The sequence below is a fragment of the Ranitomeya variabilis genome, chromosome 4, assembly GCF_051348905.1.
Source record: "Ranitomeya variabilis isolate aRanVar5 chromosome 4, aRanVar5.hap1, whole genome shotgun sequence".
Taxonomy (NCBI): domain Eukaryota; kingdom Metazoa; phylum Chordata; class Amphibia; order Anura; family Dendrobatidae; genus Ranitomeya; species Ranitomeya variabilis.
The window spans coordinates 682,849,285-682,864,945 of record NC_135235.1 but is presented as its reverse complement, the minus strand read 5'-3'; the positions used below and the strand labels follow the sequence as shown (position 1 = coordinate 682,864,945).

Genomic DNA, 15,661 nt, shown 5'->3' with positions numbered 1-15,661 from the left:
GCACGCTCCGCTCTGGAGTGCCGGCGCCAGAGCGAGGTTTTAACCTGCGGGACTCGGACATATTTTTCGCAAGTGAGAAGGAGCCCTAAGAATCACAATAGTTTTGTTCATTTCCTGCTGATACATACATAAGACCCAACTATGAAAGATGGGAACCAAGGAAACAGGTATTACTGTCATAGTACAGTTCCCCTTTCTTTGCCCCCCCAAAATGGTATAATGTTCCCACAGTACCTCATATTCAATTTTATTTTGTAACATTTTAATATCTGGGGTTTTTTTGGTGTGTATTATGTACTATATTAAAGCCTAAGGGAAAAGTTTCCCCCAAAAAAAATCATATCATGAGGAAAAATTAAAACACTGTACATGGAAACTTTGCTATAAAATGACACTTGTCTGTGTGTTCTTACAAACTTTTAAAAATTCCTCAAACTTCTGTGTGTGAATCATATATGATTACTAACATGATAAAGAGAGAACACAGGAAACATTCGCATAGACAACCAGTAATGATGTTGTTAGTAAACAAATGCCGATTCCAGTGTCGGTAAATGAGGCGAGAATTAGCGTCATGGAAGATGAGTCTATGAGAAATGTATTCAGCTGCCGACTCCGAGGAAGAAAATGTTTGTTGTCTGTGGCCTAAATATATAGATTTTATTAGTAGATGTCAGGGAAACCACAGAATGTTGTAAAATAACAAAAATACCATTGCTCCTTTGGTCCCCGCCAATCTCTGTATTTCCTGGTTAGTTCCATTGAACTTGTGACTCCTACATCCAATCAGTTGCCGAAGCAGTGAGTAACATTGCCAGTGATAGAATACAACATCTACATGTTTCCCTTATTATCTCCAGTAATTGTATTATTAGACAGGATTTTTATGATGTTACATCGGCTCATCTTCTTCTCATTCAGGTCTCTACAATACCGTATTTTGTCAGTGGACATCTTATATAGAAGAAGAACATTTTTCTGACTTGCTCATCAAGGAAAGATATGGACAGATACAAGATGGCGGAGAAGATATTACACCTCATCCTAGAGATCCTGTTCTGGCTTACTGGAGAGGTGAGAGATTCTGATGATGTCACATTACATCATTCTTATCTATGGGAATAACAGATGGACAGAACTGGGGAGGTGAGGACTCTGGAAATGTCTGTAGTGAGATTTATTAATGTGTCTCTCCATAACCAGGATTACATAGTAGTGAAGAAGACCTCTAGTGAGCGCTGTCAGGACCCTGTGTCTGAGAGATGGGGAAGACCCATAAGCCCAATTAAGGGACCTCCACCTCACCCTCTGATACATAAGGAAATCAATTACATGAAGATCCTAGAACTCACCTACAAGATGATTGGGCTGCTGACTGGAGAGGTGACACTGCTGGGAATACTGGGACATTATACAGTACGCTATGAAGGGATTGTGTAGATGACGGTATCATTGTATGTGTCAGGTTCCTATAAGGTATCAGGATGTCGCCGTCTATTTCACCATGGAGGAGTGGGAGTATTTAGAAGGACACGATTTGCATAATGACATCATGATGGAGGTTCCCCGGCCCCTCACATCAACAGGTAATATACAGTACTATATACAGACGGCCTATAGTTATCTATATGTAAAGAATGAATTCAGTCCCTGTATGTGTTTCCTCCAGATCTATCCAATAAGAGGACAACACCAGAGAGATGTCCCTGTCCTCTTCTTCCACAGGACTGTAAACAAGAAGATCCCTATGTTCCTCAGAATCATCAGGTAGTTGGAGAGAAGGTGTCATGAGATCTCCCGTATGATGTGAAGATCTTGTGCTCAGTCATGTTTTATCCACCAGTATTATATGTTTTATACTTGTGTTATGAGATCGGTGGAGATGGCAGGATTAGAGCTGATCATAGATGTGACTTCTCCATCTGTCTGTGACTTTTACAATATTTGTTTCAGGGTGAAGATCTGACCCATATTAATTCTACAGAGACATATGTGATGGGTGATGAGGGGTGTAAAGAGGAGATTCCTACATATGACTACCCAGGTGAGTGGTAACCACTAAATGCAGAGAAGTCACAGATTCTGCCCTGTCACCGTCTGTAGTTGCTTTATCAGTGGTGTAGTTCAGGGGCATAACAATCGCGTGATCACCATTTTGCCGTTACACCATAACATTCTCCTCCATCCAAAACTGACTTTGGGCATTGAATGCCCTTTTTTGTAGAACTTGCAAACTTGGGATTAGAAGATGCTGGCCTTTACCTGCCCAGATCTGCAAACTGCAAAGACAAATGACAGCGTACGTAGAATGTGCTCATAAGCTAGAAAATCACTTGAAGAAAAATATTATGATGGCCTGTAAGAGAAAGTGGAGGGTAATGATGCTGTTTTCTTCGTAGAACCCTGATATCTTATTGCCTGTATCTACTTTCTCTCCCTTCTGTGCTGCTGAATGTGCTCATATGGTCCCAATAAGACCAGATCCAATCTTTCTGGCCAAACCTCAGTTTTATGATCTACAACATTAAATGTGCAGTGAGGCCAAGTGTGAATTTCTGTACAATATCAGAGTTTCCCTTTATCCTGACTTTTCAATTTCTTTTAAAACCGACAAACTTCAAGGAGGATTGTGATAAACTATACAAAAAACGTTACACCTGTGCCATGATATATCTTCAAGCTGTGTGTGGCTGATGGCTGTAATATACATTTATTCATGAACATAAGGATGAATGACCTCGGGGAGATCAAAACATCCAACACCGCGAAGACACCATCACGTGTTTCTCAACGCAGTGATCCAGAACACTGCCCCCATTCCTTATGGGAAATATGCTGTCTCCGCGGTGTTGGATGTTTTGATCTCCCCAAGGTCATCCTTATGTTCATAGCCTTTTCACTAGGCACTGCTCCTAATAGCCAGTTTCTTATTCCACACTGATGAGGGGCAAATACCCGGAAACAGCTGTCTGTGGATGGATACCATATTTTGGCATAGGTGGTTTTCCTTTATTGGATGCTGCCCTTCCCATGGTTGTTCCTTCCCGGTGAAAGACCTGGCTATTCATTGCTTGCGTTGAGAAACACGTGATGGTGTTTCCGCGGCTTTTCTACATGCACATACATTTATTCATGCCTGTAGTAGATGTGTTGGCATGGCTCGAGCTCTGGTTTCATGGATTCACTCCACGTCATAAATTACATTGATTTTCCCTTCCCCCATGACAGCACACCTGAGAGAGGGGATCCGCCCAGTAAGGACAGGAACCCTACTGAAAATAAAAGGGTGGTACCTCTACCTCTCCCTCGCTTTAGTTGGGTTACCTGTCCTGACAGGGACCTTCGTGCTGAACACGGTGGAAGAATTCTACTTACCCACTCCCGTCCCGGCATGGAAGAACAGGCAAGGCCTGTGTGCTGGTCTTCGGATGTTGGAGGTGCCGTCCGCTGGTCCTGTGGGGCTCAGCGTCCTAACGAGGTATGGGTGCAGCACGGTCAGGAGTCCAAGGCTCTTCCGTGGCTGCCACGCCACCCTCCCCCTCTGCCGGCATCCAGGAACTCCAGGAGGGGCGGTCGCTTCCAGGTCTCGTGCATCTAACATTACGCACAAGGCACGATGGGAATGGGCATGTCCATGTGATGTTGGGGGCGGGCACCGGATCCATGAAGAAAACACCAGTCGGCTAAAGTGATCCCGCGGCGTGGCAGGTGGGGAGGGACAATTATTGGGCACCGGAGGAGGCGGGGAGTGCAGTGGATCCCTCATAAAGGGGATGACCACAGAAGATGCACTCGTGCCCAGAGCTTAATTATGGAAGTGGGGCAGCATGAGCTGCAGCAGCAGCTGCCGTTACAGCAGCAGCAGCAGAAGGAGCTCTCGCCAGATGCCTTTCCGAGCCACCAGCATACCAGAAAAACTAGCTGCTCGAGTGGTTGGAGTGGCAGTCGATCTGACCAGCAAGACTCCTCGACGTCCAGAAGGGATGTTGTACGTGCATCTGAATAGCCTCCGAAATCGGTACCCCTGACTGACAGCAGTGGTGAGTGATCTACGTGAATGCCACCTTTATGGTAACAGGGTCGATTTTTTTTCTGCTTGATCACTAGGGGTCGGGGAAGTCTAGCGGTAAAACAAAGAACAGAGTATGTGCCCTTTGCCAAAACCTGCTGGCAGTTCAGTGGCAGAAGGATCTCGGTGCTAACTGCATCAATAAGACCATACAGGAAGAGTCCCCTAATTTTGCCACTAGCAGACCATAATACAGGCAGAAATAAAAGACTGCTTAAAAATAGCCCTGAAAAAAACCTGGAAAAAGAAGCTGCAAGATGCCTACAGATTCAGAGACCTCCCTAGGACAGGAAGGTCGGGAAAGATCCCTGTCTCCCTCTGCTTCCTCCTCCTCTGCCCAGTCCTCACAATCCTTCTCAGACAGTAATATAGGGGGCCAACCATGTTTTCCAACTAAGGATGTAGAGAGACTAGTCAAAGCAGTCAGGGCTGCAATGGGCCTTAAGGACGAAAAAACACCTAGATCATTAGAAGATGTTATGTTCGGAGGTCTGGAGGAAAAAAGAAAACGCATGTTCCCTGTCAATGCGAAAATAAAGGCATTAATTGATAAAAAAAATTGAAAAAACCTGATAGATCGGGTACTTTATCTCTTCATCAAAGAGGAGGTACCCCTTTGAGGAGAAATACTCCGAAACTTGGGAAAAAATCCCTAAAATTGATGGCACTGTGGCTAGATCTTTAAAAAAAATCATCCCTACCATTAGAGGACTCGGGTGTACTAAAAAACCCGCTTGATAAAAAAGCAGATGGCTTTTTAAGACACATCTGGGAAGCATTGGCAGGGGCATTAAAACCAGCAATAGCTGGGACATGTACTACTCGTGCTCTCATGATCTGGCTACAGCAGATAGAGTATCAGCTGAGGGATAAAGTACCAAGAGATGACATCCTAGCGAATATGACCTTAGTGCCTGGAGCAGCAGCTTTCTTTCCAGATTCCTCAGTGGATTCTGCAAGATTATCAGCCAGAGCACGGGCTTGTCCAATGCGGAAGAAGAGCCCTGTGGCTCAAAGGATGTCAAAGACAAATGATCAGAAATATGTTAATAATAATAATCTACTTATTTAGGTCGCCATTAATTCCACAGCGCTTTACAGACATTATCATCGCTGTCCCCGATGGGGCTCACAATTTAAATTCCCTATCAGTATGTCTTTGGAATGTGGGAGGAAACCAGCGTCCCTGGAGGAAACCCCCGGGGAGAACATACAAACTCCTTGCAGATGTCCTTGGTGGGATTTGAACCCAGGACTCCAGCGCTGCAAGGCTGCAGTGCTAATCACTTTCTCCCCTTGCTTCAGGGCTGCCATACTCGAGTCATGACGAACAATCTAGCAGCGGTGGCTGGTCCCAGGGCCTCATGGAGGTATCAGATCTACTATTCCAGTTAGCAGAACAACACCTGTCATCCCTCACGGCACTACCATGGTCTGTATTCAGTAACACCTATTTACAATCTCTCCTAACCAATCACAATACGTTACACACATTATAAATAACCTCGTGCATTTCTTACTTTCTTATATTTAACATATATTCATAAATTACAACTAATTCAACACTTAAAAAAACTTTTTCAGATAAACCAAGTAGTTTTTTAATTTAAATTTTTCTTACAAAAGCGAGGAGATAGATTACTTAACGCATTACCTCTTTTTACAACAATTCTAACTCCTTTATTTAAGAACTTATTTAATGTGTTGTCTTGGTATAATATATGTATGTACAGTATATATGTGCATATATACACTGCTCAAAAAAAATAAAGGGAACATTTAAACAACAGAATTTAACAGAATATAAGTCCAAGTAAATCAGACTTCTATGAAATCAAACTGTCCACTTAGGAAGCAACACTGTTTAACAATCAATTTCACATGCTGTTGTGCAAATGGAATAGACAACAGATGGAAATTATTGGCAATTATCAAGACACAAACAAAGGAGTGGTTCTGCAGGTGGGGACCACAGACCACATCTCAGTATCAATGCTTACTGGGTGATGTTTTGGTCACTTTTGAACGTTGGTTGTGCTTTCACACTTGTGGTAGCATGAGACGGACTCTACAACCCACACAAGAGGCTCAGGTAGTGCAGCTCATCCAGGATGGCACATCAATGCGAGCTGTGGCAACAACCCAGCAGCAGGACCACTATCTCAGCCTTTGTGTAAGGAGGAATAGGAGGAGCACTGCCAGAGCCCGACTCCATGAGGATGGTATGAGTGCCCAACGTCCACAGCTGTGGGTTGTGCTCACAGCCCAACACCATGCAGGATGCTTGGCATTTGCCACAGAACACCAGGATTGGCAGATTCGCCTCTGGTGCCCTGTGCTCTTCACAGATGAAAGCAGGTTCACACTGGGCACATGTGACAGACGTAACAGTCTGGAGATGCCGTGGAGAGCGATCTGCTGCCTGCAACATCTGTCAGGACACTGAACATTTTTTACCTTTTGTGCATTACTGCCCTTTTCCAACATGGCGTCTTTGGTCTCATATGCAGTTGTCTTCCTGCTATAAAACTCCACCCCAGCCTTCAGTCTGTGCTAGATTATTCTGCTTTGCATCCAGCTCCTGGTTACTCCCTGGCCTTGCACCTGCACCTGTGAACCTGTGTTGGAGATCCTGCCACTCTGCTCTGAGTTCCTGCTGCATACACCAGTGTTCAGTAATCCTCCTTCATCTGCTGCTCGTGTTACTTCCATCTGAATTTGCTGGACATGTAAGCTGTTTCTGCTCTGCAAAACCTGAGACTATTAACCAGGCCTCCCTGGTTGAGCTAAGATATGATTTGAACTGCCTAATAGCATATCTATCTGTGTCTGGACTAAGTCAAGGATCTATTTGTGTCAAGTTTCCTCAAGAATAACTGTGCTTCATAGACTTTTGGTTTGTTTGCATCTACCTCTGAAGTTTCCTATTGACTGCTAAGCTGCGTTTATTATTTGCACCAAGTGTTGTGGACTTGAGTTTCTCTCTGCACCTGTTTGAATCACCGTGTGATAATATAAACTTTACCACTTATAAAACTGTGTCCTGTTGTCTTGTTCCACGCAAAGAGTCTCCTGAATTATCCCCTATAATTATTACAACAATCTTCAGCATGAACGATTTGGCAGTGGGTCAGTAATCTTGTGGGGTGTCATTTGTTTGGAGCGCCGTACAGCCCTCCATGTGCTCGCCAGAGGTAGCCTGACTTCCATTAGGTACCGAGATGAAATCCTCAGACCCCTTGTGAGACCATATGCTGGTGCGTAAAGCAGGACAATGCCAGACCTCATGTGGCTGGAATGTGTCAGCAGTTCCTGCAAGATGAAGGCATTGAAGCTATGGACTGGCCTGCCCATTCCCCATACCTGAATCTGATTGAACACATCTGGAACATTTCTCGCACCATCCACCAATGTCACGTTGCACCACAGACTGTCCAGGAGTTGGCAGATGCTTTAGTCCAGGTCTGGGAGGAGATGCCTCAGGAGACCATCTGCAGCCTTATCAGGAGCATGCTCAGGTATTTTAGGAAGATCATACAGGCATGTGGAGGCCACACACACTACTGAGCAGAGGTGTCAAACTGCATTCCGTGAGGGCCGCCAACAGGTCATGTTTTCAGGATTTCCTTGTATTGCACAGGTGATAATTTAATCACCTGCACAGAATGATTCCAGCACCTTGTGGAATGCTAAGGAAATCCTGAAAACATGACCTGTTGGCGGCCCTCGAGGAATGCAGTTTGACACCTCTGCTACTGAGCATCATTTCCTTGTCTTGAGGCACTTCCACTGAAGTTGGATCAGCCTGTAACTTAATTTTCCATAACATTGCCACAAGCCCAATAACAGTCAGATTACAATGTGCATACAAATAAGTTAAACCAAATTACCCATAATGGTGCGGCAGATCCAGTTCTAGTCCCAAAGAGTTACCCCAACGCGCGTTTCGCGTGCTTATGACAGCCTCGCTTCCTCAGGGGACGCCCCCTGGGCTTGTGGCAATGTTACGGGCATAAAATGCACTGATCTTATTATTGTCGGAGTACCACAGCCTATATACCTTTTGTCAGATCTGATGGTAATGATATAGTTATACTATGTTATACGGATACCTTAGTACACCCAGCAGTATCCTGTTCTATGAACCTTTGATTTTGGATACACTTATGGTTTTATCACATGAATTTATTGATTATGGTACATGATTTTATTGTTTTACGTTAATAATTTTTTCAATAAAATTTATATTATTATAATTTTTCTGGCAATTTGTGACTTATAGTTCTCCTCCATGGGATATTAGTTGTGATTTACGTTGATCATGTTTAGGTTTTTTCGTTCTCAACACATTCCACTATGTAATGAATAAATATTTACAACTGGAATATTTCATTCAGTGATATCTAGGATGTGGGATTTTAGTGTTCCCTTTATTTTTTTGAGCAGTATATATATTTGAATTATTTTAAATCGTAAACTATCCTCTATTTTTCAATCTGTCTTTAATAACCACACTTTCCCTAACCATCTTTTAACTTCTCTACATGATTTGGACTTACACAGAGACCCCTAGGCTTGGGCCACAGTGTTACTAGCTGTTCTGTGGAGTGAGATGGGAAGAATAGCCAGGTAGCTGGGTCAGAACTAGAATGGCAGAGAAAATTCAAAATCACAGTCACAAGAGTAGTCCGTAAACGGGCTTGGATCATAACAGGAAACAAATGCACAAGCTGAGAGCTGATGTCACGGGGAGACAATGAGGGCGAGAGCTAATAACCTGGGCCCCTGTAATCTCCCTCAGACTAGGGAAACCCTGTCTGACCCTCTACCTGAAGTTTACACTGAAGGTGTGCATGTCCAGGCCTCCACCCTCACCTGACTCCTGATTCAGCCCTAGACTGAATACCACCACCCACCACCCAGTGAATGCAATAGACCAATACCCACAGTTATAACAAACAAGGATAAAGGAAAATATACATCACGCCGCAGTCAATCAGGAATACACTATAAATGTGCAGGGCAAAATAAATACAAATATAGGAAGGAGTAAATAAGACAAAGGTAAATACACCACCAGCAACGATTCTCCAACAACCAGCTCTCCACTCCGGACCGAGATAACTACGGATAAGACAGAAGCTATAATTGGCGACGCCCAAAGATCAGGAGAACCAGTTAAAGGAAATGGGCATGGCCCAGCTTCCAATCCAAGGATCAGATAAATTAACCCCGGAGCAGCCAGACGAAAACTAGCCGACGCCAATGAGCAAACAGTGGTCAAATGCGGAATTACCGCTGTCTGTCAGACGACCTGGTCTGAACAGTGTCCGACATGACAGCTGAGCACAGAGGACTGGACCATCAGCGAACAAGGCTGTTTCTGGAAGCTTCCAGCAATATGCATAGAGCTTTAGTAGGGTGTGGTGATTTCCAATTGGCTGAACAGGACAGGGAGCACATTACTCCAGCTGGACAGCACACACCCATACTGCCAGACTAGATGATATTACTGGTCCCAGGCACCCCAATTTTAGTGGCTGGACAGAGCCTGCGCAGTCCAGAGCTTCTGATGTCTACTCCATCACTAGCTCCGCCAGCAGAATGATTAAGGCGGTGCTTGATAATAAAAGCAGATAACGCAGCAGCAGATCCCAGAATAGATGGGACATATCATTTGCAGAAGCTCTAATATGACAAAATGACAAAAAAACAGTGGTAGAAATCCCCTTAAAGTGACTCCATTTTTTAAATTATAACCCTCAGTGCATTAATCTATAGGAGTAGTGACTATTTTGACTCCACAGGCACTTTCCTGAAGTTGGCACGCAGTAGATGTTGGAGAGTGAAAATGACAAATATACCATTTTTAAAAATAAGAAAAACAGTGGAGCAGCACTGCTGGGGCACAAGGAGAAAAAAACACAAGATGCGTGCTGCACCAGCTGAAGTCCTGACCGCTGATCACGGGTGCTCGCATGAAACATAGGTGAGTAATAAATCCTGTCATGGAAAAATGCGGCAGCACTCACCGATCCTGGACCCGTAGAAGCGCTAGATAGAGCGCGAAACGGCCGTCGTCAACCCCTGCACATTCCTGCTGTCACTGCACATCCCCCGAGCCATGAAGATGTATTATCACGTCTCAATAAAGACTTTCCTCACTCCAGGATCGGTGAGTGCTGCCCCATTTTTCTATGACAGCATTTTTAAAAATAAAGTGAGCACAAAAATCCCACATCCTAGATATCACTGAATTAAATATTCCAGTTGCAAATCTTTATTCATTACATAGTAGAATGCGATGAGAATAATAAAACATAAAAATGATTAATGTAAATCAAAATTAATATCCCATGGAGGTCTGGATTTGGAAAGATACTCAAAATCAAAATGGAAAATCAAATTACAGGCTGATCCAACTTCAGTGGAAATGACTCAAGACCAGAAAATGATGCTCAGCAGTGTGTGTGGCCTCCATATGTCTGTATGACCTCCCTACAATGCCTGGGCATACTCCTGATGAGTCTGCAAATGTACCTTAAGAGATCTCCCAGATCTGGATTAAAGCATCAGTCAACTCCTAGACAGTCTGTTGGATGGAATATCGTGTCCCAGATATGCTCGATTGGATTCAGGTCTGGGAACGGGAAGCCAGTCCATAGCATCAATACCTTCATCATGCAGGAACTGCTGACACACTCCAGCCACATGAGGAATAGCATTGTCATGCATCAGAAAGAACCCAGTATTCACTGCACCTGCATATGGTCTCACTATGGGTCTGAGGATCTCATCCTGGTACCTAGTGGCAGTTAGAGTACCTCTGGATAGCACATAGAGAGCAGTGTGGTCCTCCAAAGAAATGCCTACCCACACTATTACTGACCCACTGCCAAACCGGTCATGCTGGAGGATGTTGCAGGCAGTAGAACATTCTCCACGGTGTCTCCAGACTGTGTCACGTCTGTGTGAACCTGCTCCCATCTGTGATGAGCACAGGGCGCCAATGGCGATTCTGCCAATCTTGACGTTCTCTGATAAATGCCAATTACTCTGCACGGTGTTGGGCAGTAATCAAAGCATCCACTGGTGGACATCGGGCCCTAATACCATAAAGGTATACAAAAACATTTAAATCAAAGTGTGGTGGTTTAGCAACCAGTGTATAAACGTATATATTTAGAACATGAATAAAATGCACCTAAGAAACCCCTGTGTACAGTGGAAAATAAAGTCTGAAAAAATCTGCTCCTCAATGATTTTTTTAGCAGCATTAGATTATCAGATGTATAGGGAAAAATTCTGATCCCTACAGCATTATATCATAAACTTTATATATATGTGAATTTGGTAGATGTTTTATATGTTTTACATAATAATTAATATATCTATATATATATATATATAATGCTATTGCTTTGATATATCGGATCAATATATATACCATCCCAGGTTATATCACACATAATGGGCCTATTTAGCCCTGGGATGTTCGTCAGGCGGTCTCTGCATAGCAGTGGAGGTTAGCACACTTATCCTTGTTGTCCCTAGATACTCAGATAATATAAAAACCTTGTATTCTAGACAACATAAGTACAATTCTAAAAAGCATTACAAGCAGACCCCATATAGATAATCCAATAAAACATCCGTTTTGTTGTTCAGTCACAATATCAGTGTCTGTGTCTCATGCCTCGACGCGTTTCTTCATATGCTGGATCATCAGGAGGCCCAATTCAGAAGTTATGAGAAATAGAGAGATCCATAAAAAAGCAGGACAGTGATATGGCCATTGTCATATACCTGGGCTGAAAGTGTTGGTGTTCAAATGTGTCACCCTATCTTACAAGTGCACGCCCATTAGAAAAACCTACTTATATCCTTGTAGGTCTTCAGTATCTCAAATTCTAGAGAGAAACAGGACCGTGACAGCATTAGGGTCATTTGGACTTACGACAATCAAGCCGACAGGGTGTGCCGTGTCTTCAAAAAGCATTAGAACATCCTATTAGCAGACCCCAATATAAGAACGCTGGTTCCACCAACACCTGTTTGGGTGCATGGCAGAGCTCGGAAGGGAAGGAGCGCCATTTCACTTTTTGAATGCAAAATTTGCTGGAACAACTGGTGGATGCCATGTCACATTTGGAGAGCATTTGATGTGCCTAAACAGTTAAATTTCCCGACAAGTGACATCATTTTGGATACTAGATCCCTCAGGGAACTCCTCTAGATGTGTGGTGAGCACATTAAACCCTCAGGTGCTTCGCAGAAGTTTATAACGTTGAGCCGTAAAAATGGAAAAAATCAAATTTTCCCCACAAATATGTTTTAGCACGAAATATTGCATTTTCATAAGGGAAACAGGAGAAATTGCATTATACAATTTGTTGTGAAATTTCTCTTGAGTACGCCGATACCCCATATGTGGGGGAATACTAGTTTTGAGGCTTTGTGCAAAGCTCAGAAGGGAAGAGGCACCATATTGGAGTTCAGATTTTGCTGGAATGGTTGGAGGTTGTCATGTCACAATGGGAGAGCCCCTGAGGTCCCAGAACAACAGAAACCCCCTACATGTGAACAAATTTTACAAACTACACTCCCCAATGAATTCATCTAGGGGTGCAGTGATCATATTGACACCACATGTGCCTCAAAGAACTTTATACCACAGAGCAGTGAAGAAAGAATAAATTAAATTTTTACCACTAAAATGATGATTTGGACCCAAGTTTTTACTTTTTCTAGGGGCTAATAAGACCTTTTTTTTTTACAACAGACTGAGGTCCTTTTTTTCCTGAGTGCGCCAATACCCTACATGTAATAGGGAAATATTTTTCAGGCACAGTGCAAAGCTCAGAAGGCAAGGTGCCCCAGATTTTACTGCTATGATTTGCAGGTGCCATGACCAACTGGGAGAGCCCATTAGGTGCCAGAACAGCAGAGCCCCCCATAAGTGACACTATTTTATGAACTACACCTCTCACTGAATTCATCTAGGGGTGCAGTGATTATATTGACACCATGGATGTGTCACAGAATTATATACTGTTGGTCAGTGAAGACAAAACTACATTTTTACCACCAAAATTTTATTTTAGCCCCTGATTTTACATTTTCACTCAAGAAGTGGGTACAAATGAGACCTAAACGTGTCCCACAATTTCTACTGAATGTTGCAATACCCCATATGTGGCTGTACAGTACTACTTAGGCATATGGAGAGACTCTGAAAGAACGGAGCGCTATTTGCTTCAACAGTGTGCAGACTCCATATACAGAGCCCCTAATTGTTCTCAAGTGACCCCATTTGGGAAACTATACTCCTTGGAGAATTTATTTACAGGTGTAGTGACAGTTTTGACTTCATGGGTATTTTCCACAAGCAGCAATGAATATTTTGCCGAGTGAAAATTGCAAACTGCCGTTGTAGTGACCGCTATGCTGTAATGACCAGTGCGTTGCTGTCACCAGTATGTTATGCACAGCCCATGATTCTGGGGGCATGCACCCTTAACCCCTTAATGACCGCCAATACGTCTTTTAACTGACCTGAGATATATGAGACTAGCATCTCCCCATACAGGTGATTATCCAGTAGCTGTCGGTTGTGCACTATAGCTGACAACTTGCTGCATCAGCCACGATCAGTGTTTGCACCGTCCATATCTGTTCAACCCCTTAGATGCTACTGTCAATAGTGACTACATCATTATAAATATTTAACAGAGTGTGGGGGCTTCCTATTTAACCAAATTGGTGCCCTTAGATCTTGATTTTGTGGTCCTGATGTTTGCCACGGCAATTCATGATCAAATAGTGGCCTTAGAGTCTGACGGCTGTAGTAACCTGTTCAGAAGTTAGAGACATTTAGGTGGTAAAAATGAACTTTTTCATTCCTATCATGCCACTTTGCATTAATTCCTGAAAAGCACCTAAAGGGTTAATAAACTACCTGAAATCAGTTTTCAATATGTCAGGGGGTGCTGTTTTTAAAATGGTATCATGTTTTAGGGTTTCCCAATATATAGGACCCCTAAAGTCACTTCAAACATGGATAAAAAAATACATTTTGTAAATTTCCTTGAAAAAATGAAAAATTGCTGCTACATTTTTAATCCTCCTAAAATGCTAACAAAATAAAAGAACATTTTACAAATGGTGCTGATATAAAGCCGACATGTGGGAAATGTTATTTATTAATGGTTTGCTGTGGTGTAATTATCTGGATTAAAGGGATAATCATTCCAAGTTTGAAAATTGCTAATTTTTTAACATCTTTCTAAAATTTTTGATATTTTTTATAAATAAACACAAAACATTTTGACCTAAATTTACCATTATCATAAAGTATAATGTGTCACGAAAAAACAATCTCAAAATCACTGGGATTTGTTGAAGCGTTGCAGAGTTATTACCACATAAAGTGACACTGGTCAGATTTCAAAAATTTGGCTCCGTCACTAAGGGGTTAAGTTAGGCGGGCTCTCATCGCTTCAGAAATGCCAAACGTGAATGCATTATACGGTTTAGGTACACTGTGGAGCTCAGAAGGGGAGGCATTTGGATTTGGGAGTGGAGAATTTGCTGAATTCTTTTGGCGAGTGAGGAGCTATTTCGCTTTTCCAGAGCCTTTGTACTACCAGTAACGTGGAAGCCCCCTATATTTCCGTTAACAGATGACAGACCTGAGTGGGATCTTGCTTTTTTGTGGATTGAGTTGAAGCTTTTATTGGGAACATTTTACATAATGTTTGGGATCACATTTATCTGGCGCTCTACGCTGACCACTTACTTTGGGGTTTCCATCTAAATCTCCAAGTGACGCAAATCAGATGAAACCCCCTAGGGATCCATTCACTATAATGAGGCAGTAAAGTTACTCTGGACTGTCTGGCCTCTATTCAGCGGTATCCTTTTTTCAGAAGTGCACAAATCTGTGGCCAATGGCACTTTTATACAATCTTAAAGAGACAGACGCTGCCGGATCACAGGTCACACGGCATCCACGGTGCCTCCATCTGCCTCATTATAGGGAATCTTCTGCCATAGGTTCCGACTGAATCGCCTTTTTCAGAGATTTACACGGACACCCTGGTGTAAGTGCTCAACGCAGAGCGCAGGATAAATGTGAGCCAAGCCTTACTGCGATCTTTGGGAGGCAGAATGAAAAAAATCAACAACATGTGAAGAATTGGTTTTATTTATTTTTTACAACGTTCCTTGTGTGGTATAAGTGATTAGGTGACTTTATTCTTCGGGGCGGTGCGATTACAAAGATATCAGATTTATATTGGTTTTTATGTTTGGTTGCAATCACACAGTAAAAGACGCTTTTTATTGCAAAAAAATAGTTTTTGCATCATCACATTTTGAGAGCTATAATTTTTCAATATTTTGGCCCACAGAGTCAAGTGAGGTCTTGTTTTTTTGCGGGATGAGCTGTCGTTTTTATTGGTACCATTTTTGGGCACGTGACATTTTTTGAAAGTTTTCTACTGTGATTTTTATGATTCAGAACAAACAATTCAGGAATTTCTTTGGGGGAAGTTTTCAGCAGTTCCTTTTTTATAACGTGCTCGTCACTAC

The 15,661-nt window shown here is 42.8% G+C and overlaps 1 protein-coding gene across 3 annotated transcripts in view; it reads left to right on the top strand.

Annotated features, from left to right (window-relative positions):
- The window catches only part of LOC143766397 (oocyte zinc finger protein XlCOF8.4-like), a 65,489-nt gene that overhangs the window by 33,453 nt on the left and 16,375 nt on the right, over positions 1-15,661 (top strand). For all 3 annotated transcript variants that reach the window (XM_077254055.1, XM_077254056.1, XM_077254054.1), the window contains exons 2-6: positions 922-1,074; positions 1,204-1,383; positions 1,466-1,586; positions 1,670-1,767; positions 1,954-2,044. In XM_077254055.1, coding sequence (XP_077110170.1) covers positions 1,003-1,074; positions 1,204-1,383; positions 1,466-1,586; positions 1,670-1,767; positions 1,954-2,044 — 562 coding nt within the window. In that variant the 5' untranslated portion in view covers positions 922-1,002. The remainder of the gene's footprint in view (positions 1-921; positions 1,075-1,203; positions 1,384-1,465; positions 1,587-1,669; positions 1,768-1,953; positions 2,045-15,661) is intronic.